The sequence below is a fragment of the Bos taurus genome, chromosome 5 (genome assembly GCF_002263795.3).
Source record: "Bos taurus isolate L1 Dominette 01449 registration number 42190680 breed Hereford chromosome 5, ARS-UCD2.0, whole genome shotgun sequence".
Lineage (NCBI taxonomy): Eukaryota > Metazoa > Chordata > Mammalia > Artiodactyla > Bovidae > Bos > Bos taurus.
This window is the reverse complement of record NC_037332.1, coordinates 109,962,300-109,989,554: the sequence shown is the minus strand read 5'-3', so window position 1 is coordinate 109,989,554 and position 27,255 is coordinate 109,962,300. Positions and strand designations below refer to the sequence as shown.

The 27,255-nt window shown below is 57.4% G+C and overlaps 2 protein-coding genes across 5 annotated transcripts in view; one reads left to right on the top strand and one right to left on the bottom strand.

Annotated features, from left to right (window-relative positions):
- TMEM184B (transmembrane protein 184B) overlaps nt 1-15,027 on the top strand; it is a 50,242-nt gene extending 35,215 nt beyond the window's left edge. For 2 of the 3 annotated variants that reach the window (XM_005207323.5, XM_059886341.1), the window contains exons 4-10: nt 3,775-3,865; nt 4,362-4,437; nt 7,822-7,913; nt 8,702-8,871; nt 9,316-9,510; nt 11,580-11,600; nt 12,658-15,027. In XM_005207323.5, coding sequence (XP_005207380.1) covers nt 3,775-3,865; nt 4,362-4,437; nt 7,822-7,913; nt 8,702-8,871; nt 9,316-9,510; nt 11,580-11,600; nt 12,658-12,899 — 887 coding nt within the window. In that variant the 3' untranslated portion in view covers nt 12,900-15,027. The remainder of the gene's footprint in view (nt 1-3,774; nt 3,866-4,361; nt 4,438-7,821; nt 7,914-8,701; nt 8,872-9,315; nt 9,511-11,579; nt 11,601-12,657) is intronic. The other variant, NM_001081522.1, reaches the window with a different exon arrangement.
- Nucleotides 15,028-16,728: 1,701 nt separating this feature from the next.
- Nucleotides 16,729-25,906, bottom strand: MAFF (MAF bZIP transcription factor F). 2 transcript variants are annotated; one of them, XM_024992230.2, is made up of 3 exons: nt 25,595-25,906; nt 19,144-19,208; nt 16,729-18,553 (listed from the first exon to the last, which is right to left on the bottom strand). In XM_024992230.2, the coding sequence occupies exons 2-3, from the start codon at nt 19,177-19,179 to the stop codon at nt 18,071-18,073; spliced, it is 519 nt and encodes a 172-aa protein (XP_024847998.1). In that variant the 5' UTR covers nt 19,180-19,208; nt 25,595-25,906; the 3' UTR covers nt 16,729-18,070. The 2 variants fall into 2 exon arrangements, with proteins under 2 accessions (XP_024847998.1, NP_001096770.1); NM_001103300.1 differs by having other exon boundaries at nt 25,591-25,792.
- Nucleotides 25,907-27,255: the final 1,349 nt, after the last annotated feature.

Below are 27,255 nucleotides of genomic sequence, written 5' to 3'. Positions count from 1 at the left end.
CCACATAATTCAGGAGCGGGCTGACATATGTTGCGACACAGGAAAGGATGTGAGCTCAGGCACCAAGCTCTTCCCAGAAGTGGATTGCAGGATAGCCTAGTTCGGTGGTTCTGGACAGAGGGGCAGAGGAACCTTGGGCCCTGTGGCCTCTCCCTTGGATTTTGGTGACCGGAAGTCCGATTACCCTGGGGAAGGTGCAGCTTCCCAGCCCGTGAGAGGTTGAGCACCCTGAACGCAGGACTCAGTGAGGGCCGCACCCACAGCCGTCCTCTCTGAGCCTCACCTGGAGCTGTGGCCTGTGTCCATCCATTCGTTTCTTCGTTGCTGATTGAGTGTGGAAGTGCCAAGCCGTTTGATCGCTGTTGGGGGTGGGCCTCGGGTCCTGCCTGCCAGGTGTTCACAGAAGACAGTGGGTAACACTGTGCAGTGTTCACTGCAAGCCCAGCCTCGTAGATAAGGCATCACACTCTCAGCCCTGAGCCCCGTCCTCACCGCAGCCCCCACCCGGAAGGAGCTATTATCCCCGGCTTAGAGATGAGGAAACCGAGGCCCAGAGCACTGAAGAAATTTGCCACACAGCTCCTAGGTGGTGGGACCTAAGTGGTGGGACACGCAGGCAGTCTGGCTCCAGGGTCCATGGCTTGCTGCCCGTTTTACGCTGCCTCTTGTACTTGAAGGAGCAGGCGTATCCACAGAGATTGTGGGGTGTGATATGAGCATGGCGATAAGACAGGGGACCAGCCAAGGACAAGGTGGCGTCGCAGCTGGGTCTGCCTCCGGGATTTAGCAGAGCGACCTGAATGTACCCCCAAGGGGAGGCCTGAGAGATCGTGGCATGACGTGGGGACTCCAGAAGAGGTTTTGTGTGCATCCCGCTCACTTGGCTGTGTACGTAACTACCCCACAACAGGCTCGTGTGAACAGCAGTTTATTTTGTCCATGAATACTGCAGGTCAGGAATTTGGACAGGGCACACCGGGACAGTTTGGCCATGCTCCGTGGGACCTGGGCCTGAGCCGGAGAACTTGAAGGCTCGGGGACGATCACCTGATGTCTGGTTTAGTCACGTTGCTGGCAGTTGATGCTGGTATCAGCTGGGAGCCTGGGTTCCTGCCACATGAGCCTCTTCATGTGGACTCTTCACATGGACCAGTGTGGGCTTCCTCTTGGCATGATGGCCGGGTCTAAGGGCCAGCATCACAAGAGAGGATAAACCAGAAGGAGGCCTTTTCTGGGCTTCCCTGGTGGCTCAGTGGAAAAGATCTGTCTGCCAATGCAGGGGACGTGGCTTTGATCCCTGATCTGAGATGATCCCACATGTCTTAGAGCAGCTAAGCCCATGCACCACAACTGTTGAGCCTATGCTCTAGGGCCTGTGTGCTGCAACAGCTGAAGCGCATGCACCCTAGAGCCCGTGCTTCCCAACAAAAGAAGCCACCGCAATGAGAAGCCCACGTGCCGCAACTAGAGAGGAGCCCCTGTGCTCACCGCAACTAGAGAAGAGCGTGCACAGCAATGAAGACCCAGCACGGCCAATAAATAAATTTTTTGAAAAGTTATAAAGAAAGAAGGCTTTTCCAACCACAACATCAGATGTCAAAAAGCTTTGCTTCCGCTATGATCTCCCCCGTTCACCCAGATTCGAGAAGAGGGAAGAAAACCCCCATCTCTCAGCAGAGGAGTGTCAGTGTCAGGATGTGGCTGCCTTTGGGAAAATACCATTGACTACAATATAGCTGGACCGATTGGAAGAGACACATCCACTCCTCTTGACCTTATATGGTTTGGGATAAAACCATTTTAGTAGGCTGACATCACATTTGGCTTGATGCTCCTCACCTCCTGCCTTCAGATGCCCAAAGTTCCTGTCAGTGGAAAGTGATCTAGAGGCCAGTGAGTGGAGATTCCCACCACATACAGGGCGCTCAGCCTTGTTTGGGGACAGCGGGCCCCCAGGGAAGGTGGGCAGATAAACAGCCATGACCGCCGATGCTGAGGGTGCCAGCCACTCTCCTGAGCACCTTGCATACTCACAGAAACCCCACCACCTCCTAACTTGATAGGAGCTCTTTGTGCCCCTGTTTAACAGATGAGAAAACTGAGCCACAGAGAGGCACCCAGCAGAGCCACATTGCGAACCCTCTGCTGTGTGTCTCTAGGGGGATCGTCACAGCACAGGTGGCCAGTGCTATGGGTCCTGTTTATACAGGGTGCCACCTGGGCCCCTGTTTCCCAGCCCCCGACATGAACCCTTAGTAGGTTAGACCAACTGAGGGGTGTACAGCCCTTTCCAAGTGGCTAAAGGCCAGTTTTACCTACAGACATGTGGCCAGGGTCTGCTGTGCTCCAGTTCCAGGCAGTCAAGCTTCTGTGTTAGTGTATGGCGAGGGCTGGGCCCATGCCAATCCCAGTCAGTGATCACACTCCAGCGGGGAAGGGCTGCCTGGTGTCTGCAAATCAGCAGGTTCCGTGGATGTGGGATGCACGCGTCCCCATGGTGGTGGCCAGGGACTTCTCAGGAAGGGTGATGTCTGACGGTTGGCGGTTCCAGGAGTGCAGAGGGCAGGGCACAGGCAGTGGGACCCCCGAGGGCAGAAGCACGAAGGGCATAAGACCCTGCCAAGGGGAAGGGGGTGCCTTGTGTTGCTGGGAAGGAAATGTGAGGGCTGTGCAGGGACCAGGCTACCTGCTGAAAGGCCTTGAGCTGAGCCGGGGGCCTGCTCTGGGAGCCTCGAAGGCCTTTCTGCTGCACGCGGACGCGGCGGGTCAGATGAGAAGGGGCCTGCTGGCTGCAGGGCCGCTGGTGCGTCTCCCTGGATCTTCTTACCCCCTGACCCCGCCTTGACCCTCCCCTTGGCCTCACTCCTCTGCCGGACGCCTGTCCTGTTCCCCTGCCCCCGCCCCTGGCCTGCCTCCTGCACCTTTCCTCCACACGTCCTCCTCCTCTCTGTGCCCTGGCTTCCAGCACATCCTGGTACTTCTAGTACCCTGCAGGCAGCAGCCTTCATTTGCTGACCCCTCAGAAGTCCTCTGACCAGGAGACCTATGACAACGTCGTGCTGTATTTATAGCACTCACAGCATACTTCTACTGTGCCCCCGTTGGAGGCTGTTGCAGATTTTGTATCTTTGTGGGCAATGTCAAGCTGTGTCCTGATTCAGAACGCGCTGGCCCAGCTTCCCGAAACATTTGCACTGTATTTTGGGCACCTCTCATACGTTTTGTTGTAGCTTATCGTGCAAAGGCTAAGATGCTGCTACATGCTGATGAATGCATAAGGGTTCTTTCTGTCTCATTCTTGCTGAGAATTTCTCCTGAGATCCTTCTGGAGAATGTTTAATTGTTGCTTGGTCATAAAACTGTGATTTGTAACACAGACACAGAAAAGTGCATAAAACTAGTAAACAATTATAAGGCCAAAACCCAGAATGTGCACCCTGCCAGCTCTTCAAGCCCCCAGCCTACCTGTCCAGCTCGCCCCTCACAATCCTGCATTTGGTGGTAATCACGTTCTTGCCTTTCTTTAAGGTGAGACCAGCAGCGTCTGTGAACACCGTGGTTTAGCTGGGCCTGAGTTTGATTATACACGTGGAATATCCCCTGTGGGTTCTTACATTCCTGAGGTCCGCCCCCCACCCCTGCCACTTCCAGTCCTCCCCACCTCGTCTCTGTCTGTGACTGTGGTTCATTCACTTTTGTTGCTGTTTAGAATTCCACCATCTGTTTATCCGTTCTGTTGATCTGAGTGGTTTTCTCTGGACTTTGTTTTCACAGCCTTGGTCATCTATAATTTCCTGAGCCTGTGCTATGAATACCTCGGAGGGGAAAGTTCCATCATGTCAGAGATCAGAGGGAAGCCCATCGAGTGAGTAAAAAGTCCCCAGGAGCCTTCCCCACTGCCCTGTTTCCTGGGCCTGACGTTCTCTGAGCCATCCTGGCATCAGCCAGTCACACAGACCATCTCTGCCTGTGACCTTGACTTACTCTGCCTCTCTTGCACCTCCTGAACAAGGTCATTCACTGGGACTCTGGGGAGGGCCTGCCTGGCTTTCTCCTCATCTCCCTTCCTGTCCTTTACTGTCTGCCTATGTTTTCCCTCTTGCAGTTTTCACATTCAGTGCCTTTCAGGTTGATTTGTTATCCCAAGGGTTCCTGCCGCATATACTGTGTCTCTCCCAGTTCTTGGCCTCAGGCTCAAAGACTGCCCAGGATCTGAGCTTGATCCCCACCCTGGCCCGCTCCACCCCGGCTTGTCAGGGTGTGAAGGAGTGAGGGTGGCCTGCCCCCGCCACTGAGTCCCAGCTTTCCTGAGTCCCAGCTCTTTCTTTGCTCACCAGCCCTTCTCCGCTCGTCTCTTCCAGGTCCAGCTGTATGTATGGCACCTGCTGCCTCTGGGGAAAGACTTACTCCATCGGGTTCCTACGGTTCTGCAAGCAGGTGGGTACCCCCTGCAACTGCCCTGGTCACAAGCTGCAGGCCGGGGACCAGGAGCCTGGGTCTATGCCCTGGAGCGGCAGCTGCAGGGACCAGGCTACCTCTGATTGACAGAGCAGTAGAGGCAGGCGTCAGGCCAGGAGGACCCTGCTCCCGGCCCGCCAGCAGGGTTCCCATTTCCTGCAAGGCACCCACTCCCCAAGCTGTTAGGGATGCGCGAGCACTGGCAGGGTGTCCTCAGAGGAACATTGGCAGGTGCCCCAGGGGTGTCTGATGCAGCCCCCGGGCAGGAAGTGGCCCCAGACGCTTGCTCATTTCATCCAAGTCTTGGTGTGTATGTGTGAGAGTCCGAGGAAGTGCATGGCGATTCTGGAATCTCATTGTGAAAACGTATCAGCTGTGGCTAGAGCCAGGAGGGTTTCTGCATTGAGGAACACGATGGAACAGACCTGCGCAGCCTCTGGTTCTTTCCCCCGTTTCCCGCTTGGCAGGCAGCCCAGCAGCTTCCAGTTTCCAGACCCGCCCTCCCAGTGGTCTCGAGTAGCCTGGGAGGAGGCAGCGTGGTGTTGCGCTCAAGTGCCTGGGTCTGGGTCTCTGACCGTCTGAATTTGAATTCCAGCCTCGCCTCTTGACTATGTGACTTTGGCTAAATTACGAAACCTCTCTGAGCCTTGGTTTCCTTTTCTCTGAAATGAGCATAATGATACTTAACCTCAAGGGATGGTTTGAGGAACAGATGAAGGAAAGCCCTTAACACAGCCCTGCCTCTGAGCCTGCCATCCCTTGCTCAGGAGGGCCTCAGGCACCGTGCCCCGCTGGCAGGACCCCGGCTTCATCTCCACAGGGCCCATCAGCCCATCCAGCATCGTGCATCATCATCTTGGGAGATGAAACTCACAGCCCATCCCTAGACCTGCTGGAGGCTGGCCTCCCTGCTCCCTCCTGGGCGGGGCTGGGGCACGGCCCCACCCTCAAAGCCCTGCTTGGATGGCCAGTCTCCAGTTCTTCCAGATCTTCCTTCCCTCGGGTGTTTCTAAATTCAAAACCTCCCTGCGGGACCTGCAGGGAAAGAGTTCACACTGTCCTGGCTTCAGGGTGGGGCCTCTGAGAGCCTTTGTTTACTAGTGCTGGCCCAGCTGTGACTCTCTGCCTTCTTCTTGGAGGATCAGATTGTGTACGAAGTGTTGACGCCAGATCACTAGCTTCGTTGCCTTGTCGGAAATTACTCCCCAGCCTTGTGGGCCCAGATGTTCCGCTGCTGGTCCTGGAGGTGGCGGGGACAGGTAGTCAAAGGCGAGAACTAAAGAAACCTCTCACCCTTTGCCCTTGGAGAGAGGACACCGCGGCTTTGTCATCAGGGCCACCGTCTGGGTCTGAATCCTCTGCCGCTTCAGCCAACACCCCCCCATGCTTTGGTTTCCTTATCTGTACCCTGGGGGTGATGACAGACTTACGTCAAGGGGCTGTCCGGAGCACCACATGAGCTGAGCCAGGGCAGCACCAGCGCTTATTTCGGACATGCTGCTGACCCTCCCCAAAGGTGCTGATCCCACTTCCTCGAGGGGGTGGGGGGCAGCAGGGTTTGTGGGCATCACCCATCTAACCCCACCATGTGCGCCTCTCCTCTTGGCAGCCCTGCAGCTCAGCTCGCCCTGGCCTCCCCTGCAAACCTCACTCGAGCCCCTCTCGGATCAGAAACTTAGGGTTCCACAGGTTACTTTCTCTGCTCTGAGGTCCTTGCCCCATTTGGAACCACAGCAGCTTAGCCTTTGAAAGCTAATCCCACCTCCCCAAGCAGGACTTTGTGGCAGACATTTATTGGGTTTCTAGAGAGTGGTAAATGGCAACCCACTCCAGTGTTCTTGCTTGGAGAATCCCAGGGATGGGGGAGCCAGGTGGGCTGCCGTCTGTGGGGTCGCACAGAGTCAGGCACGACAAGTGACTTAGCAGCAGCAGAGAGTGGTAATGGCACCCCACTCCAGTACTCTTGCCTGGAAAATCCTATGGACGGAGGAGCCTGGTAGGCTGCAGTCCATGGGGTCGCTAAGAGTCGGACACGACTGAGCGACTTCCCTTTCACTTTTCACTTTCATGCATTGGCGAAGGAAATGGCAACCCACTCCAGTTTTCTTGCCTGGAGAATCCCAGCGATGGGGGAGCCTGGTGGGCTGCTGTCTATGGGGTCGCACAAAGTCAGACATGACTGAAGCGACTTAGCAGCAGCAGCAGCAGAGAGTAGTAAAGTGAAAGTTGCTCTGTCGTGTCCAACTCTTTGCAACCCCATGGACTGTACAGTCCATGGAATTCTCCGGCCAGAATACTGGAGTGGGTAGCCTTTCCCTTCTGGGGATCATCCCAGCCCAGGGATTGAACCAGGTCTCCCACATTGCAGGCGGATTCTTTACCAACTGAGCCACCAGGGAAGCCCAAGAATACTGGAATGGGTAGCCTATCCCTTCTCCAGGGGACCTTCCTGACCCACGAGTCAAACGCAGGTCTCCCGCATTGCAGGTGGATTCTTTACCAACTGAGCTACCAGGGAAGCCCGTAGAGAGTGGTGCTTCTCGTGATTACATGGGCACTGCAGCTCCCCTCGGCATTTACTGGGGCCTCTGGAGGGACTTGTGAAAACTCTACTGAGGGCTCCTTTCAGTGGCAGAGGCCTCTGCTGAGTGCTCAGAGGTGGGAGACTTCCAAGGGCAGCCTGTGTGGTCTTGTGCTTCAGTCCCTGCACAGCGACCCTGCCTCAGGGGCTGGTTACAACCGTCCTTCATGCACCGCCACTCAGAGGCTGAGTGACTGCCCCCTTGAGCTTCCGCAGTGGGTAGTTGATGAGGCCAGAATTCAGACTCAGTCGGGACTCCAGGCCTTTCTTGGGCTTTGGGCTACTTCCTATTTTGGGGTCATCCCCATCGTCAATAAAACCCCAGCTCAACATAAATCCTAGACCCAGGCCCAGAGCATGGGGCAGAGGGCCAGACCTGGGGTGGACGAGGAGGCCCTCACCCACCCAGAGTGGGAGGCCTGCTCCCCACTGCCGCCTGTACACCAGCACTTAACCCCTCGCCCTTGTCTGCTGTCTGCCCCTGGGCCGAGCTTGTGCCCCTGGCTGCCCCCTCTGCCAGTCCTCCCATCTTAGCATGTTCAGTGGTCTGTCCTGTGGAATCTCTGTCTCTGTGTCTCCTCCATTCTTCCTTCACACACGTCTTCGCACGCAGCCGTGTTGCCCTATTACTGTCTCACGTCTTCTGCAGACAGCAGTTCCACCGGGGCAGGACAGTGGGTCTCTCCCATCCGCTGGCTTCTGGCACCAGCCCAGCTGGCCAGAGGAGGTGCTGCTTCCGTGGTCCGTGTGCTCAGCCTTGACTCTTGCCTTATCCCCAACAGGCCACCCTGCAGTTCTGCGTGGTGAAGCCGCTCATGGCCGTCAGCACCGTGGTCCTCCAGGCATTTGGCAAGTACCGGGATGGTGACTTTGAGTAAGTGGCGGGTCCCCTCCTCCGAGGTGCGTGTGGGGAGGAATGGGCAGCTCTGCCCAGAGGCTCAGGCTCTGGCTGAGGGAAGCGGTGGCCGCAGACTGGCCCCATGCCTGTGTCTGTCGTCCGAGTGGAGGGCAAGCCTGACCCCATCTGTCCTCACGCCTCTCTGCACCCCTGAGTTGCCAGGGCCGGAGCCTGGCAGTGGTGCCATCACACTTGGCCCCGCCTCTGACAGAGGAGCATCTGTCAGACAGTGGGGCCCCTGGGGGGAGGGGGGCAAGAAGGGACAGTGACCATTCCCGGGTAGGGGACGAGAGAGCCATATCCCTGAGATCCCCAGCTCGAGTCTCTTCTGCATGGATTGACACACATGCCCCACTTGAGGGTTTAGTGAACATGACTGTGTGTCTAGGCCCTGAGCTTGCACACACACCCCCTGTAACCCTGCACGACAGTCCCCGGGGGTCGGTGAGCAAACAGAGGCTCAGAGGGAATGTAACGTGGCTCAAGTGAAAAGAGCCAAGCCAGGTTCTGTCCCTTGGACCATCAGGCTGAGACCCTGCCCCCGAGGCCGCCTGGAGTCCTCTGCCAGGAGCGTGGGCAATGGAGCAGCAGGTGGCAAGGCTCACCAGTGCCCTGCCCACTTCTATCAGTGGCTTGGGGAGCACTGCTCAGGGAGCCTTCTGAGAGCCATGTGAAGGGGCATGCGGGCAGGGCAAAGGGGGAAGGAGGCCCCTTGTCGCTCAGAAGGGTCTGTTCAAACCCGAGAATGTCCCCGGTTCCCGCAGCGTCACCAGCGGCTACCTCTACGTGACCATCATCTACAACATCTCCGTCAGCCTGGCCCTCTACGCCCTCTTCCTCTTCTACTTTGCCACCCGGGAGCTGCTCAGCCCTTACAGCCCTGTCCTCAAGTTCTTCATGGTCAAGTCTGTCATCTTTCTTTCCTTCTGGCAAGGTGAGCCTCCTCCCGGCCCCTGCGAGGCCAGCCTGTGCCTCCCTGTCCCCTCAGCCTCGTCCTCTGCCTCCTGCTCACCATCCCCAGTGCCCCGAAGGCCTGGGCCATGGGGTTGCCATGGAGCTCAAAGGGACCTCTGTCCACTGAGCACCTGTGGAGCATGAAGTCTGGGCCCCCAGGGCCTTTCACTGGAGCCAGGAGCTTTGGCGGGATTGCTTCCTGGACAAAGGGATCTCAGGGTTGGTGTCCAGCCAGGACCTGGGGGGTAGTTTCCTCAAGGCTCCGGCTTGTGTCAACAGCCCCACCCAATAGGAGTAGCTGTACACCCCGCTTTCATCCTCCCGGGGGCGTGTGGCACTGGGACGCTATGTGGAGGGAAAAGGAGAAGGGGATCCAGTCTTGGGCTCGAGGCCCATGGCGCCCCTTCCACACCTCCCCTTCCAGGCATGCTCCTGGCCATCCTGGAGAAGTGCGGGGCCATCCCCAAGATCCACTCGGCCCGCGTGTCGGTGGGCGAGGGCACCGTAGCTGCTGGCTACCAGGACTTCATCATCTGCGTGGAGATGTTCTTTGCAGCTCTGGCCCTGCGGCATGCCTTCACCTACAAGGTCTATGCCGACAAGAGGGTGGACGCACAAGGTATGAGCCAGGGTCCTAGAGTCGACCCCCGACCCCCCACCAGCTGGAAGAGTGCTTCCCGGCCCTGCCCCCCGGCCCCTCCTGCCTCCCAGGGTCTTTCCGGTATTGATGGATCAGGAGGTCAGGAGGGGACCCTCGGTGTAGGAAAGGGGCCACAGAGGTCCAGGCACCCCTGCCCCCAGTTACAAGGTGTCGATGGGGGTGGGGACTGGTCCTGGAAGTTGGTGGGGGTGAGGACTGGTCCAAGAGACCCCTGGTCTCTTGCAGCAGGTCTGGAGTATGGAACCCTGAGATGATAAAGCACAATATCCCCATGGGAAGGCCAGGACAGAGACCCTGGGTTAAACAGATTCCTAAGTTCCTGATATTGAACAGCATTATCCATTTTGTCCTGTATTTCCTTGTCTCTAAAGCTTTTTTTTTAACCTGCTTACTTCTAAGAAACAGACTCGGATGGTAATAGCTTTTAACAGCTTTCTTTTTACACCTGCTAATCTTCGCTTTGTTAGAACAGCGGTTGGCAACCCCAGTTGTATATTAAGATGCCCTGGAGACACTCACCCTCAGAGATTCTGCAGTACTGGCCCTTGGGTTGGGCCCGGCAGGAAGTGCCGACAGCTCCCCAGGCAATTCTAACATGCTCTCAGGAAAAGCAGGGGCTGGGGCTGTCTCTGGCTGCTGCTAGGCAGAGAGGGGAGGCTTGGGACGAGGAGGAAGAGGCTGGCAATGCCTGAACCAGCTCGCCCCTCGAGGAGGCAGGAGGGTCTGGGGAGGAGGAAGTCTCCTGGTCTAACACATCTACCCACGGGGTTGGTTGCTGCCAGCTCTTTGTGTGTGTGGCTGAAGGCCCATGGCCCACTTGCCTAGGCTCACCACCTGTGCCCACCATGGGCTCACTGGGCATGCTGAGCTGAGTGTAGAAACACTGGCCTGGCCTTTGCAGGGCTCCTCAGGGGCCCCCTCCCACCCTACTTGTCTTGTGCTTTCCCTGGTTGAGAAGGGGCCTTAAAAACCTGCGGCTGCTGTAGGTGTATGGACTGAATCACCTCCAGGCCTCTCAACTCCTGGGCAGCTGATTACGTTCACCCAACACACTTGCCGCCTGGGCATTCTCCATCCTTTTTCCGGTTCGGATTCTACGCTTAGTGCCAGAGGGGCTGTGCTGGCCAGGGCTCACCGCTGCTGGCTGGCATCCCACCCGCTTCCCATCAGTTGGAAGAGATGTGGCCAGCACTGTCCCAGTGTCGAGGGCAATGTCCCTGGGACCTGGTCACCCTGGTGCCTGGAGCCTAAGGTTGTGGCCGAGAACCCTTTCTAGACCATTAAGGTCTAACATGGTTTAAGGCCCTGCTTCTGTGGCCTTCCCCACAGAGGCTCTCCGCGGTCACCTGGGCTCTCTTCTTGCCCACTGCCCCGAGACACATCCACCCCCAGCCAGAAGCAGTGTGGCCAGGCATCCAGCTCTAGCAAGGACCCCAGCCCAGCCCAGGGAAGCTGCTGCATGCCCTCGACCACCACTGTGCGGGTCCTAGGCCGCTGTCCACCTGTTAACCACAGCGCCTGGCCTCTCTCAGCCCCCATCAGAGTTGGGTGCAAAGCCAGCTCTGTGGTGTGGTCTGTACCTGTCAAACGCCCTCTCCTCCACGCCCCATATATGAAGTGTTGCAAGGTTGGCAACGCACGTAACCCAGGCTCAGGATTTCTGGCCAAGCGTGAAGAGAAGGGGTGGGGGGGGTCCCTCCTCAGGTGCAGAGGTTGAGCTCCGACCAGCATTCTGGGTGTCCACTCTTTGTCCCCCAGCAGAAGAAAGCCTGAGCCCTGAAGGAGGAGTCTCCTAGATGGACAGAACTGCCCCCCTGCCCAGGCCTGGAGGGGCAGTGGGGCCACCTGAGTGCCAGCTGGGGTAGGGGGTGGGCGGGACCTGGGGTGGGGCGGGCAGTGTATGCGGTGAGGGGCCAGCCTCGGTGATGGGCGTGAGGTGTTCACTCAGCTGTCTCTTGTCTTCTGTTTCTCTGGCTCCCCTCCCTCCCCCACTGCCCTGCTTTTGCCCCGGGTTTGGCCTCGGGCAGTGCCAACATACGGCCCTTACGGTAGGTTCCATTCTGTCTGTACGTCTGTCCTGCACGCCAGTCCTGTCACCAGCATGAGTCTCTCCCTAGCTCCTTCTCTGTGTCCCCGTCTCCTCCCACACAAGCACCCCTGGGTGCGGAGAGCGCCTACCAAGGGCTGCCCTCTGTAGAGCTTGCCTGCTTCATCCTGTCTCTCATTGTCCTGGAACATGCCCTGTGCATTCTAGGGGCACAGTGCTCGTTGATGGGGAATTGGGGCATTTGGTTCTGTTCTGTGGCAAAGAATGCCAAGGGGGAAAGGGCACGCGAATTTGGGTCTGAAGACTGGGGCCAGGGTGGGGCTCGCCCCTTAGGTCTCAGTTGGGGGCCTGGGCCATCTCTGCCCCCGCTTCCTCCCTGAGCCCTTGAGGACAGTATGTTAGGGAATTAGGAGGAAGAAATAAAGAACCCGCCTGCCAGTGCAGGAGACATAAGAGATGCAGATTCAATCCCTGGGTCAGGAAGATCCCCTGGAGAAGGAAATGGCCACTCACTCCAGTAATCTTGCCTGGTAAATCCCATGGACAGAGGAGCTTGGCGGGCTACAGTCCATGGGGTTGCCAAGAGTTGGACACAACTGAGCGATCAAGCACCTCAATGCAGGGTCGCCCCCCGCCAGAGCCAGTATGTCTGCTCTGCTGTGGGTCCAGGCCCCCGTCGGCCTGTTTGGGTGGAGCGGGCCCCTGGTCTCCTCTCCAGAGTGAAGGGGAGCATCCCACAGGCCTGGGCCCTCTCCCCCAACTCCCTGGGGTCCTTGGGCTCATGCCTGCAGCACCCCAGTCTCCACCCCAGCTCCCTTCCCCACTCCCAGACAACCCCCACTGCCCCCCGCCCTGTGGCTCTTGACTGTCTCCCTTAGGGGTGCCCTGCAGCCAAAGGAGCCGTTCCTTTGCTCATCCTTTCTCGTGTCCAGGACCCTGTTCTCTGTCCCAAGAGGGGTTGGTTAGATGACACACACTTGGGACCAGGGGCGGGGGCCCAGCTGCCTTGCACCCCGCTGCCCAGACCCCTCACCCTGCCTCCCGCCTCCTCCCCACAGGCCGCTGTGCCCCCATGAAGAGCATCTCCAGCAGCCTCAAGGAGACCATGAATCCTCACGACATTGTGCAGGACGCCATCCACAACTTCTCGCCTGCCTACCAGCAGTACACGCAGCAGTCCACCCTGGAGCCCGGGCCCACCTGGCGCGGGGGCGCCCACGGCCTCTCTCGCTCCCACAGCCTCAGCGGCGCCCGCGACAACGAGAAGACGCTCCTGCTCAGCTCCGACGATGAGTTCTAGGGGTGGCTGCTGCTGGCGGGGGGAAGGACTGGGCCCTTGGCCCCAGGGCAGGGTGTGCCCCGCCTCCGGCCTCACCTCCAGGCGGGGAGGCCGGCTGGCACAGCCTTGGCATCGCCCTTTAATTTATTGGACCAGAAACACTCACATATCGCTTCAAGAGGAACAGCCCGACGCCGCCATCTGCCCAGGGTACGGCCCAGGCTCACCCAGGAGCCTTCAGGAATATTTATACAAGGCCACGGCTCTACCGCCTGGACCACGGGGAGAGGATGGTGGGAGCAACTCCCCGTGCCCCTGCGGCTCGTCCTGTGAGGACCAGCTATGCCCAGGCCCCGACGCTTGTGTTGTGGACCAGCGGCTGACGCCTTCTCAGCCCCTCACCCTTCTCCCCCAGATGTAAACCCCTCCCCCAAACACCGTGCAATACTCTCTCCCCTGGGCTCCCGCCTGCTCCCAACCCTGCCCCTCTGGTCCCATGCTAGATTAGCCTCACGTGGGTGGGAGGAGGAGGCACGGATGCTCTCTGCGGACCCTCCTCCCGACCCAGGCCTGCCTGGCATGCTGCAGGGATCAGAGCCAGACACCAAGAGCCATGGGTCCCACCTCGGAGGGCGCCTGGGCGTCCTCCGGGGCTGCCCCTTCTGCCTGCCTCACGCCCCTTCCCCTGGGCCTGCTGAGGAGCCAGCAGTCCATACTGCCCTCCCACGAGGGGTCCTTCTTGAGAGCATATTGAGCAGAGCCCTTGCATCCCAGCTACTCAAAGGGTCAGGGGCTCCCAGCCCTCCTTCCTCTGCTGGATCCTCGTCTCTCCCTGGGGCTCCTCCCTCCTGTTTCACAGGGAGGGCCTGGTCTCTGCATTGCAGACCAGCTTCCAGAGGAGGAGCAGCGCAGGCGGGAGGGATGGGGCGTGCGGCGGGGAGCCCAGAGTTGGGGGACTCCTCTCTCTGGCCCCGTATCCACACAGGACCTGGTGTCCTGCCTCATCGGCCCCACAGCCCATCTCTTCTGTGCCTTAGTCACATATGAAAGCCCCCTACCCTGCCACTGCCCCTGCCCCTGGCTGTCAGTCTGGCCCAGACACTCCCTGGGGGGCTCCCTGTTAAGCTGCTGGCACTCAGTGGATCCTGTAGTGCAGGGCCAAGTACCCTTGGACAGGCCTCAGGGGTGGCCAGGACCACCAGTCCCCCTCCCTTCACCCACCTCCACGCCCACGTGCATGGAGCCTCCCAGGGCCGGAGCCCCCAGGCAGGCCGGGCTTCCACTGGCCACTGTCTTTGGAGGAGCCTCATGATAATGGGACACAATGCATGTTCATTCAGGCAGGAGTTCCTGTCACATGAAACCCAGAGAGCACGCGGGTGTGGGCTGCACCAGCCTGGAGGAGGGGAAGGGGAAGGGGGCCCGACCCTGAGGGACCTTGGCATCTCTTAACCTTTTGGCCACTCCTGGACTGAACCATGCCAAGGTCGGGCAGAGGGTTCCATCCCAGGAGTCTTCCCCGGCCTCTTTTGGCGACCAAGCCAGCACCGGGGTTGGGGGGCACAGAGGCCAGCTCGTGGGCCCCTGTTGGATGGGCCTGGCCAGCTGGTTCCAAGCTGTGCAGGAAGGCAGCGGGTAGGTGCGGGCTGTCCACGGAGAACCTCTGGGCTGCCCCTGTCATTTGCTTTCATGAATTTGAGTCTCCTTCCAGGCCAAAGTGGGCTGCTGACTCCCTGTCCCCCACCCCCGTCTTTGCCTGCTCTGGCCGCTGGCCGCTTGCAAGGTGGACGGGAGGTGCCCATGACAGGGAGCTAGCAGCCCTCGGGGAGATGGGGGCCGGGAACGCGTGCCCAACCACTCCACCCCTCCTTCCTAGGATGTGTAGCCTACCTTGTCTTTTTATTTTTTTTTTAATTTTTTTTCCCGATCGAGTAGCTCTTTGTATATAAAAAATACTTGAAAAATTAATTGTATGATGTATGAGAAGACAGAGTCCCCTAGTTTTGTAGCTCGTGTATGACTGCCATGAGTTCCACCAGAAAGCCGCTCTATTTTGGTCTCTGTGACATTTTAAATGCGTGACAGAAGTGAGCAAATACAGTGAGAAAGAAATATATATATGAGATAATATAGATTGTATTGAAATCTCCTCTGCTGGTGGGTGAGATTTTTTTTTCCCCCCAGCTCCCGTGTATGTGTGTTTGGGGGTGGGTTTAGTGGTTGTGGGTTCAAAGGTGTCCTAGAAAACCCTCTTCTGTCTGGGTTGTAGGTATAAGTGATGGGGGGGGTCACATTGCCAGACTGAAATTGGGGTCCAAGTCCCCGTTGGACAGAGTGTCTCCCCCTCTTCTGGCCAGTGGGACATTGGTCACTAGGGATCCACCCACCTCAACACCCAGCAGCGGGTTGATGCCTCATGCCAGCTTCAGTCAACCAGCTAAATGGCGTGCACCCTCCAGCAGCCCCATTCCTGCAGGTGTCTCCCTGGGGTTTAAAGAATTTCCTACGATCCTCATGCCTCCTAGTCTATCGCCATGCCTCCAGGAGCCCACCCTCCACCCTGGGACCCAGGGCAGGAGGCCTGGAGCAGGGCCTGCCCAGTAGTGGGCATGTGCCAGACACCTGGCACCTTCCTGCCACCGCTGCATGCCTTCTGTGGCCTGGCCCGGCTGACAGGGGCGCTCAGGAATGTGGCGTGGGCGGGGGAAATTCCCAGCCCGCCACCCTCCACTCAGTCCCCCGCACGCCTTCCTGCTCTCCTTTCCGCAGGCCTGGGCTCAGTGTTTCGGCATCAGGATCCTGGACCCCAGCCTGAGAGGGGAGAAGGGCCTGTGGGCCCACCCAGCCCGTGTGGTCTGGCCCTTTCCCAGCTTTCAGATCCTCCCCAGAAGCATCCTTCTAGCCCGGCCATCCCTCCATACCCAGCCACATGGAACTCCTCCTCCTGGCCATCAGGTGCTCTGGGGTAAGCGTTCACTCTGCCTGCGGAAGCTTACAGCCCCTGGCATCCCCAGTGTTTGCCACACATATAACCTTACACTTCTTGAGTTGTACAGATGGGTAAACTGAGGCTGCAAGCAGTGACATGAGACATTGAAGGTCATACAGCTAGAGAAAAACACACCCCAATTTCCCTGACCCCTGGACCACAGAACACTCCTTCCCACGGTGCCCCGGAAGCACTGGCAGATTGGATTAAATTAACAGGGAAGTCTGGCATGCTGAAGTCCGTGGGGTTGCAAAAAGTCAGACACTACTCAGTGACTGAACAACAGCAACAGCAGGGAGTTTGGGGCCTAGGTTGAGACCCAGGGTTGCATTCTAGGCCTGCAGGCTGGGGGTGAGGAAGTCACTTCTCTCTCTGCCTCCCTGTGCCTTTCCGGAACATGAGGAAAATATTTTTTATTTGGCTGTAGAAAGTCAGACCTCAATGTGAAAGTACAATTCCTCTTAAACTGGGGAATTTTCCTCTCTGGGTGGGACTGTTTATTTGCTGACGGGATGCCCAGGGAATTTAACCCTACATTTCATTGTTCGCCTGGCTTTGCCTTCCCCAGGGAGGCTCCCTGGCTCCAGGCACCCAGATGGAAGGACAAAACCCTGTCTGGTTCCCACCTCCACCCTACATCCCCTTTCAACCCCACCAACCCACCCTACCCCAGCGCAAGCCCAGGTGCTAGAGTTAGTGATGGGTCACAGTTTCTTCATCTGCAAATTGGAGGAAACGCTCCCACCCAGCAGAGGGTTCTGCCTGGGACTGAAAGCAGAATCCATCTTGGGGCCCACATTCAGAACCCACCCCCGCAAAAAAAATAAAAAAAATCATAAACCAGGACACATACTTCTAAACTGTGGAAAAAGAGAACTTTATTCAGGAAGTCTACAAAATACAGAAGGCGGATAACTCGCTTACTGTAAGTCAGAAAAATAAATAAATTCTGGGGGCCGGGCACTTTTCTTTTAAAACACATTTTTTGGTTGTTTTGCTATCCGGCTTTCCCTAAATATAAGATAAAATGTGTTTTATTTGCAGATATAAAATATAAAGTCCAGCTCAGGACTGCACGCCACATTTCCCAGGCAGTGGGCGCTAGGCCTCAGGCTGGGGAGAATAACTTAGATTCATGCAATAAATAAACAGCGCGAAGGGGCAGCTGTCTAACAGGGAAAGGGGAGGGGCTGGGGCCAGACTTCCCAGGAGAATAGCAGTCAATGGCAGTGACCCGCCCCCACCCAAAAGGATGGACAGGTCGGACCCTTCCCTTTTTAAGGACCCCTATCCCAGGGTTCAGAACAGTAGGATCTGTCTTCTCATCTCCCCACCTGCCTCTGTGGTCACTTCCTTTGTCCCCTTTCTCTTTGGCCAGCTCCCTAGGTTCAGGGAGAGCCCAGGACAGAGTCAGGCCAGCTCCTTCCCTCTCTTCCATCTGTATCACCTACTCTTTCCCTCTACTTCTCTTCACCTGATTCACAGAGAGCTACCACGGAGGCCCTTGCATCACCTTTTCAGGCCCCGACCACTGTCCCCCTGACCACGGCTGGAATCTCAGGGCAGCAGTGGAAAGACACGGTTCCAGCTTAACCGCTAAGCATATGTGGCCTTGGGCATTGTCAGGTCCGCTGGAGGCCTGTTTTCCCATCTGTGAATTGGGCTTCACTAGTTGATTTCTAATGAGTCTTCCAGCTCTGGAGGGCCAGGCATCCAGGCCCAAAGCAGAGGCAGGAATATCAACTTTCCAGCTGGACAATCCTACCAGAGGCATGCGGGGTCAAGTCTAGTTTTGTATCGTGGAGGGTGGGGACGGGCCGATGGCACGATCTGAGCAAACAGTTACAAAATGAGGGGTGGCCATCTTCCCTTCTATGGCCCTTCTCTAATCAGCTTTGTATCCCATCCTCCCAAACTAAGAAGGCTGACGTTTTTAGGAAACGCCAGACCTCGACCTCACCCGACTTCCTATCTCACCAAAGTTGCCCCTCCCCGGGGCCATTAGGTCCCAGTTTCAGAGATCGCACGAGGAAGACAGGATCTGGGGAGGGAACGTGTGTTCACCACGGGGGGAGCTGGTGGCTGCAGAGAAATGGCACTTAGAGACAGAGGCGGCGCTTAGGCACTTAGGGATGGCAGCTGGGGTCGGAGGGGCGTGGTTTGGGGAATGGGCGTGGGTGGAAAGAGCGGGTCTCAGCGAGCACTAGGAGCAGGCGGCGGGGGCGGGGCCGGGGGCGGGGCCCGGGCCGGAGGCGGGGCCCGGGCCAGGGGCGGGGCCCGGGCCGGGGCTCGGGGCCGACTTGACGATAGTGATGACGCTGGCCGGCGCCACCAGCGCCGCGGGCCCGCGGGCGGCGGCCACCGAGCGCGCGAAGCCCTGCAGCGCCTCGCACTTGCCGCGCAGCGCGTCGAGCTCCAAGCGCATGGCGGCGTTCTCGCGCGCCAGCTTGTCCACCTCGCGCTCCAGCTCCGACTTCTGCTTCTGCAGCTCCTCCTTCTGGCACACGCGCTTCACGCGGCAGCTGGCCGCGTAGCCGCGGTTCTTGAGTGTGCGGCGCCGCTGCTTGAGCCGCGTCACCTCCTCGGCCGAGAGCCCTCGCAGGTGCCGGTTCAGCTCGCGCACAGACAGCCCCATCAGCGCTTCGTCCGACAGGTGCGGCGTGTTTTCGCTCAGCTCACGCTTGATCTGCGGGCATGGGCGCGTGGGGAAACTGAGGCTCAGGGTCACACTCTACCCCGCGGGCCCTGAGCTCTGGACCCGGCGCGCAGCAGGTGCTGGGGTCGGCTTCCCCTCCACCGCTAGTGTTCCCCATTCCGCGCCAGGGACACTGAGCTGGTGGCTGGACTTGCTCCAAGACTCCGAAAGGGAGCAGGAATCCCCAAAGGGAAAACCGGGAGAGATCGGGATCTGGATACAAAAGGAGCCACCCTAGAGCTCAGTCCGGATTCTAACCCAGCGACTCGGCCTGGACTCAGCCAGAAAAACCCAAGAAAGCACCTTTAAAGTCCAACAGTTCCTTGGACGTTGTCCTCATGGGGAAGTAGGTCCAAAGAGGGAAGTGACCTGCCCTGGGGTACACAGCCTATGGCCAGAGCCCAGGCCTGCTGTTTCCCAGCCAGGCGGGGCCTGGAAAAGCCCATGAATGGCTTCATGAATGACTGATGTCTGCTGAGCCCCTCTTGGGGATTCTAGAACTGAAGGGGAAGTTGGGATGGGAGCTCAGCCTGGGCAGGGAGGGAGGGGAGGACTGGAGACAATAAGGGCTGCCTTCTCACCTTCAGCGCTTTGCTGGATAAGGGATCCACAGACATGTTCGCAGAAGGTACCTCTGGGCTAAGACCTAGCGGAGAGAGGAGACCAAGGTCAGTTTTTCTCCCACTTGGAATAAAATCCAAACACTACTATCTTCACATTCAAGGCCCCTGCTCTCTTAGAATTCATCTCATACCACTTTCCTTGGCCCCAGTGGTCCAGCTACAGTGGCCTCATTGAATGGTTCATTCCAGCCTCAGGGCCTTTGCACTTGTTGTTCTCTTTACTTTTCTCTTTCTTTTTATCTCCCCAAAGACTCTTCATCATTTAGATCTTTGCTCAGTACTACCTTTTCAGAGAGGCTAAAACTGGCTAAAACACCCCTTGTACCATATCACATAACCCCATTTACTAACCCCAAGGCTCCTCTCACACCAGGCCTGCCTCTATTCTGCCCTCCAGCCACAAGGAATTTCTTTCACTTCCTCTCACCGCATGCTTTCTTGCCTTTGGGTCACGCCAAACCTTGTGACACTTCTCCCACTCCCACTTATTTGGCAGACTCCTACTATTCAGCCTTCTGCCCTGAGCGTGGACATCTCTTCCTCCAGGAAGGCCTCCCAGACTCCTAGGACTTTTTCAGCACCGCCAACCCCAGCAGTTCTGCCCTATGTTGTCACGGTCTATTTCCTTGACTCCCCACCAGACAGGGACCTCCACAGCCAAGAACCAGGCTCAGACAGCTCTGGGTGTGAGGCTGCCAGCACAGGGGCTGGCAGGGAGCAGGCACTGGTGAGGTGTGGATTGGTGGTCTATGACACTGTCACCCAGCTTGTCAAGGTCTGAACCTCGTGCCAAGCCCAAACCCTGCTGAAGACTGTCGAGAGAAAAACCTCCTGGCCCTGCCTCCAATTCTTCCTCCTTTCTATCTGCTTCCGCAGATAGGGGTGGCACACAGATACCAGGAGGATGGGAGGGAGATGAAGGGATTCTGTCTTCATAACTGGCTCCCAGGGAGGGTATAGGAAACAAGGAAAGGAACAGTGGATTAAGGGTCGAGCCTGGTTTGAATCCCATCTCTGTTTTCTCCAGGCTGTGTGACTGTGGGCAAGCCACTCCTCCCCTCTGGGTCTCCACTTTCCCGTCTGTAGGTTGGGAACAATACCTGTCTCATAGGGTTTTGATGGAACCAAATGATGCAAACGGGAGGTCAGCGAGCACCTGGGGGGTTATTAGAATTGCTGAGTCTGTCCAGGAGGGGTTGCTGCTGCTGCTGCTGCTGCTAAGTCGCTTCAGTCATGTCCAACTCTGTGCGACCCCATAGACGGCAGCCCACCAGGCTCCCCTGTCCCTGGGATTCTCCAGGCAAGAATACTGGAGTGGGTTGCCATTTCCTTCTCCAATGCATGAAAGTGCCTGTAGCAATTCCTGGGACATCGCTTTGACTTGGCGTCTTCTGGCTGGCCAGGGTCACACAGGAAAGGCTCTTACAGACTGTCTGGTCCCTGCCTCCTCACTTCACCCAAGGGGAGGTGGAGACCAGAGAGGGGCCCCTCTTGCCTCAAGTCACACAGCAGGTGAATGGCTGCCTTCTCCTAAATCAGGAGGTATTCTGAACACCTGTAAAGGTCCCAGGACTGAATCCTGATTGCCTTCACACCATCAGCACCCCAGTTCTCCCAACAACCCTGTGAGGTAATGGCCAGAGAAGTCAATAGAGTAGTCCAGGGTCACACAGCTAACAGTGGATAAAGCCTGGGTATGGGGCCGCATGGAACCACATGTCTCCTCGCAGTGAGGTCCTCACAGGGCATCCTCTCTGGGCCCTGTTTCTCCACCCCTGTAAAGAGGACTCGCCTGGCTCCAAGGCTACCCAGCTCTGATGTGCCAGGATCTATGTTGGGTCTGCAAGTGTCACACAGATATCCAGGCCTCCTGGCTGCCTGTTTAGGGGGCTGGGGTGTTACGTGATGCCCAGGCAGTCTGGGCTACACAGAGAGCCTGATGGGAGAGGTGATCTAAGAGCCCGCTAGTTGCTGAGCAATATGTGGTGGGTGACCGATGCAGAACTCTGGAGGCATGGCCCCTAGGACAAGGCATTTTTCCTCTCTGGACCTTGGTTTCCTCACAAAGTGGGGACAATCATCATAGTGTTCGTGGGTAAAAACAAGAGGCTTAGAAAGATCAGAAGTGGCAAATGCTTGGTTTATCTCCCCACATTCCTCCCTCTACTCCTAACACGGACATCAATAATCAATTACCGCACTTTTTCTCACTGAGGTTGGACACAGCTCCTGAATCCTCCTCAACACAGCCCTCCAGAATAGGCCCAAGAGGAAACTGCTGGCCATCCCCTATACTAGATAATGGCTGAAGGTCCCATCCTCTCTGTTGGCTGTGGTTCTAGGAACTTTGGGACCCCAGGGAGGCTTTGAACCTGTTCTTGCCTCCTGTCCTCTTTCTCCTCCTGTCCTAGCCTCAGCCCCTCAAGCACATGCTACATGTCAGCTGAGGCACCCATGTTTGCCCAGGAACATCCTAGCTCAGCAGAGCCAGGCAGTCACAGAGGGAAAGTCACAAGAAGGTCACACCTCAGACTTTCAGCCCTCCAGCTTCAGACCAGGGGCTGCTGGGCTGTCAACCAAGGGGCTGGGGTCCTCCACCAGGCAGCCTTGGCCAGTCTGGTAGACCCTGGACTTGAGGCAGCAGCTGATCCAACCTCCTGGTTCTGCAACTGAAGCAACCAGGCGGCTGTTTGGTGGCAGTGGTGGATTGGAACCCTGGAGTCCCCAGCTCAGGGCTCTTCTTCAAAGCGAGCCACTGTCCTCCTCTCTCTGAAGGGGAAGAGTCGGATACGACTACGCAACTGGACTGAATACTCCCCATGCCCCCATCCCTGCTTCTTCCCTTCCTGAGGCCAGCAGCGCTGACCTCCAGGGTCTGCAGGTTCCTAACATTCCCTGGAGGCGTGGCTTGGGGACTGACAGCCGCATTGCCCAGTCAGCAGCCACGCCCCTGGCCCCCTAGTACACTCAGAGGCATCCTGGAGATGGCCCACCCGCTGGCATGGGCTCCTCTGGCTGCTGAGCCATTTTGCTTCCTCTGTGAGGACAGAAGGAAAAAATGTGTTTTCCTGGGCCTTGGCAGCCAGCACTGGTGGAGCCTCCTCCCTGCTGGAAGGGGAGCAGAGCTGGGAGAACCCAGCACCACAGGGAAGAGGAGCCTGGGGGTCTGGCACCCACTAACACTTGCTGTGTGACTTCAGGTACACCACTCCCTCTCTCTGGGCCCAACATGCCAAACCACCAAGCCTAAGGTACCTCCTAGCACTGACAATGTCAAAAGTTTAGAGAGTCAGATTCTGGCCTGGAATGGAACTCCAAGACCACCAGCAGAGTAGAGGCCCTGGAGCAAGGGAAGGGAAATCAGGGAAGACTTCCTGGGGGCAGGGGCCTGAGAACACAAACTCAGAGACTGTCAGCCTTGACTCTCCCTCTGCTCCATGCCTAGCCCTTAAGCATTTCCTCTTTCAGCTGCACCAAGACCAAAACCACCTGCTCTCTGGCGTCCAGTCTGCCTCCACCTCTGACCCCACCAGCTCTCCTCTCTGTCAGAGGGATCATTACTGACACAAACCTACAAACCTGACCATGTTCGGCCCATTTCAAAACCCTATGATGCCAGCCTCCCCTCTAGCCCATGTGGTAGGCCCTTCTGGCCACCACCAAGTTTTCTCCCCACGTTCTTCCAGGATCCCTGTGCTGACAACAAACGAACTCTTACCATCCCCACACATTCCCCAAAGGCACCCACAGGGTGCGTGTGTGTAAGAGATGTCACTTGAGCCCTGCAGGATCTGCTTGCTTTGGAGAAACTGCTTCAAGAATCTTACAGCCCGTGCCCAGGAGTTCTTGTTCGCCTGGGGTTCCCAGGCCTTTTTCTCTAGGTGTTGTGGAGTTTTACCAGGACACTGACCCAGGGCTCATTCATTCATTCAATCAGCAAACACCCAAGAAGCATCTACCCTGTAGGTCCCAGGCTTGGTGCTGCACCCTGAAGGACCAAAGTTGAATCAAAGCCCCTGCCCTTGAGGTCTTCACAGATGATTATCACTTGATCTGACATTCTGGCTGACTGTCACCTCCCCAGGGAAGCCTTCCTTGATTGCCCTGGCTAAGTCAGAACTGTTATTACTTTTGTAATCACAGTGACTTCCTCCTCATACCATCTATCTCAGCTGTGGTTTTGCATTTAGTTTAGTGGCTCTTTCCCCGACTTTGTTTTCCTTCCTTGACTGTAAGCTCCCAGAGGGCAGCTCTGGATCTGATTTGTTCACTATCTTATCTCTAGCATCTGGTCCTTGGTGGGCTCCATGGCAACGCAGGCTAAAAGTATTAGGACTAAGGGAGGCACAGGGGCCAAGGGAGCCCTCACTGGGTCCTGGGCCCTACTGAAGGTCCACGGGTGATTCAGTGGGAGGTTAAACCTTTTGGTACTAGCTTTCCATCTATGACTGAGTCAATCCGCCACTTCCTCCTGCTCCCTGCTCCCTAGCCCTGCTCAGGGATGTTTCCTGCCCAGTTTTGAAGATCGGCCTGCCTGATTCCTGTGCTCCTGGTGGCTACCTCCCTTACATATTCCACATATTCCTGGACAACCTTGGCCTCCGCCTGGGGCTGTTGGCTCTGTTTTCTCTTGCATGGTTCCCCTGGAAATTAAGCTGTATGTGGAGGCTGTCACACCTCCCCCAGCCCACTGCCCTTTTACCACCTTGAATGTTGCCTAGTTGCTGCTACAGATGGGGACCCAGAAGTTACCAGCTGTGGTAGCAGCTCAGAGATTCAAAGTTAAAAGATTATCTGGTCCAGCTCAATGCCCTCCCCCCTGACACCCCATGATCCTGTAGCTCTGTGGGAGGGAGGAAGAGAGGGCAGAATAGGACCAAGGAAGCCCTAAGCCCCAGCTCAGCCCTCAACATCCCTCAGCAGGGCACTGATGGAGGAGCCAGACAGGGTGAGGCAGTGGTGGGAGGGCCCAGCCCTCTCACAGTAACCCCTCCCGCACCAAGACAAGTAGTCCCACTGCCTGTTAACCAAGCCTGGCCCAAGTCCTCAACTAGCTCCTCAAGTCCAGTCATCAATAGCTCTGTCTGATTAGTCCCACTTGTGAACTGAAACCACCAGAAGGGCAGAAACGAGCTCCACCCCAACCTTGGGTTCTCACCCTTCCTGATCCAGCAGGTACAGCCTTTAGAACCCAGACCAGCCAGAGGAGTAGCCACCAGAGAAAGGAAGCCTGGTATCCCTTCCTACCTCCAACCTTTGCCGTGTTCCCGGCCCCCCATACTATCCCCACCCCCTCACCCCCGCCCTTCCTGTTTCTTCTGTGACTGAGGGGCTGGGTAGCCCCCTGGATGAAGAAGAGTCGGAGGGGAGAGTCTGTCTTCCCCAGGCAGTCAGAAAACCTGGGGACAAGGACCTGAACACCAGCCTACTTTGTTGCCAGGCCCACCGGGGTGATGGAGCCAGGGGTGGCCCCTTCACCTCGTTCCCCGGGGAAGCCCGGTGGGATCTTTGATATTTTGCCCCACCCCGTAGCTGAAGGCACCGCAGTCACGTGGCTGCGGTCCTGGGAAACTCCGGGGAGAGCAAGGGCCTGGCGGCCACCGGCTGGTGGGAAAGGGACAACCCGGGAGAGAATTCCCAGACCCTTGTGACTATGGACTGGGCCATTTCTTTCGCTTCTTCTTTTATTCCTGTGGTCACGCTCTTTCGGAGGTACGGTCCGCTGGTTATACAGGCCCCGCCTGGGAGCGTTCGGACACACACACACACACACACACACACACACACACACACACACACACACACACACACACACACACACACACACACACACACACACACACACACACACACACACACACACACACACACACACACACACACACACACACACACACACACTCACATTCCCCAAGGTACGCGGCGCAAGCACGCACAGGGCAGGATACCCAGGACGCTGGCCAGGGAACACACACGCACTCCCGCCCGCCCTCGGACGTAAACAAACCGCGCACGCTCGGCCTGCGGGCACCGGTCCAGGGACTGTTCTCACCGAGTCACGTACTTGCACACACCGCCCCCGGCCCCGCCTGGGCGGACGCTGACGCTCGCCAGCCCGCGCTGCCCCTTCCTGCCCGACTTCACCGCCTCTCGGCCCGCGCCCCCAAAAGGGGCCCATTAACCCCGCACCCCGCCAAGTTCGTTTCGGCCGCGTCTCGGTCCCACAGGACCTCCGCCGCTCCCCCGCCCCACCCCCACCTCGACACCCTCCCAAGCCAGCAGTCCGGGCGAGGGATCCACGGTGGCACCGACTGAGTCGGGCCCGGCGCCCCGGCCCAGGCATGTTCCAGGAGCGCGGAGACCCTGCCACCCCCTGGCCCTGCGCGCTCGTCCCGCGACCCTCACCCGCCTCTCGTCTTGCTTCGCCTGGCGTCCCTGGCACGCACGGGGTCCCGCTGCCGTCTGAGCTGCTCTCCTCTGCCCACGCCTCGGTCAGCCTCCCCCTCCGGTCCCGACCGCGGGTCGCTCAGAGCCCGGATCGCCGGAGCGATGCGCCGAGTTTTGTTGTGGGGCGGGCAGCGCTGGGGGCCGCGCCGAGTTGTAAGGCGAGCTTCCCGGAATTACTCACTCACAGGATTCCTTTCATTCATAAAAACCCAGTCATACGGTGACGTCACCGCCCCGGCCGCCCCCCGGCCCCAGAGCGGCCTCCCGGCTCCCCAGCCCCGCCCCTGGCCGGCTCCGCCCCGGATAGGCCCCGCCCCGGCCCCGGCCCCGCCCCCCGGGATTCTCAATCCCGGTTAGAGCGCTGACTGCGGGCGTTCACGCGACATCTCACCGGAGCCACGCGGGTGAAGGTGTCATTTGTCTCATTTTACAGTCCACAGTCGTGGGTCTCTTCTCCTTTCGACCTACACCCTCTACCTCGATGATCTCATCCAGTCTCGTGGTTTTAAATGCCATCTGTAGGCTCAGGAGCTCCAGATTTTGTATTTACAGAGGGAACGGCTTCTCTTTGAGTTCCAGACTGTATCCAACTGCCCACTCAACGGCTCCACGTGGGTACCAGATGGGGCCTCCATGCCCTGCACGGCCAAGATCCTACTCCTGAGCGTCAACCCTAGCTCAGCAACATACACACCCAGTCTCTCCATCTCAGCTGTTCAAACCCAGACCTCGGAGCCTTTCTCCGTACCTTTCCTTTCTCCTCACTTCATGAGTCACTGGCTCTACCTCCAACACCATCCTGCAGCTGACCACTTCTGGCCACCCCCAGTTCTGCCACCTGGTCCAGGGACCATCAACTCAGCTGGACCACGGCCACAGCCTCCTGATAACTTCCTCACTTTATCCCTAAAGGCTGTCTTCACACACCAGACAATATTCTCCTTGTAACAAAGATCAGCTTGTTTAACACTCTCCCACCCTTTGGCTTAACACTCTCAAAGATTTTCCTTCGCATTTAGAATAAACTATACTCCTCCCTTTGGTCTACAGGGTCCTAAGCCATCTGGTCTCTGCCCAGCCTCACCTCTGTCACTCTCGTCTCACCCCGCTACTCTTCAGTCACACTGTCCTTTTTATTGTTCATTTAACCCACCAAGCTCATTCCTGCCACAAGTCCTTTGCACTTGCTGTTTCCTCTTCTGTTCACTGCCTGGCTCTTTCTCATCTTTCAGGTCAGCTCAAATGTCATGGCCTTAGAGAGGTCTTTCCTGATGGCTCTGGCTAAAGGAGCCACCATCTCTGAAATTTGGTTTTTATATTAGCTTAATATCTCCATATTAATATTAGCTTAATATATGCTGATAAGGGTCCATCTAGTCAAAGCTATGGTTTTTCCAGTAGTCATGTATGGATGTGAGAGTTGGACCATAAAGAAGTCTGAGCACCAAAAAATCGATGCTTTTGAACTGTGGTGTTGGAAAAGACTCTTGAGAGCCCCTTGGAGGGCAAGGAGATCAAACCAGTCAGTCCTAAAGGAAATCAACCCTGTATTCATTGGCAGGACAGATGCTGAAGCTCCAGTACTTTGGCCACTTGATGCAAAGAGTCGACTCATTAGAAAAG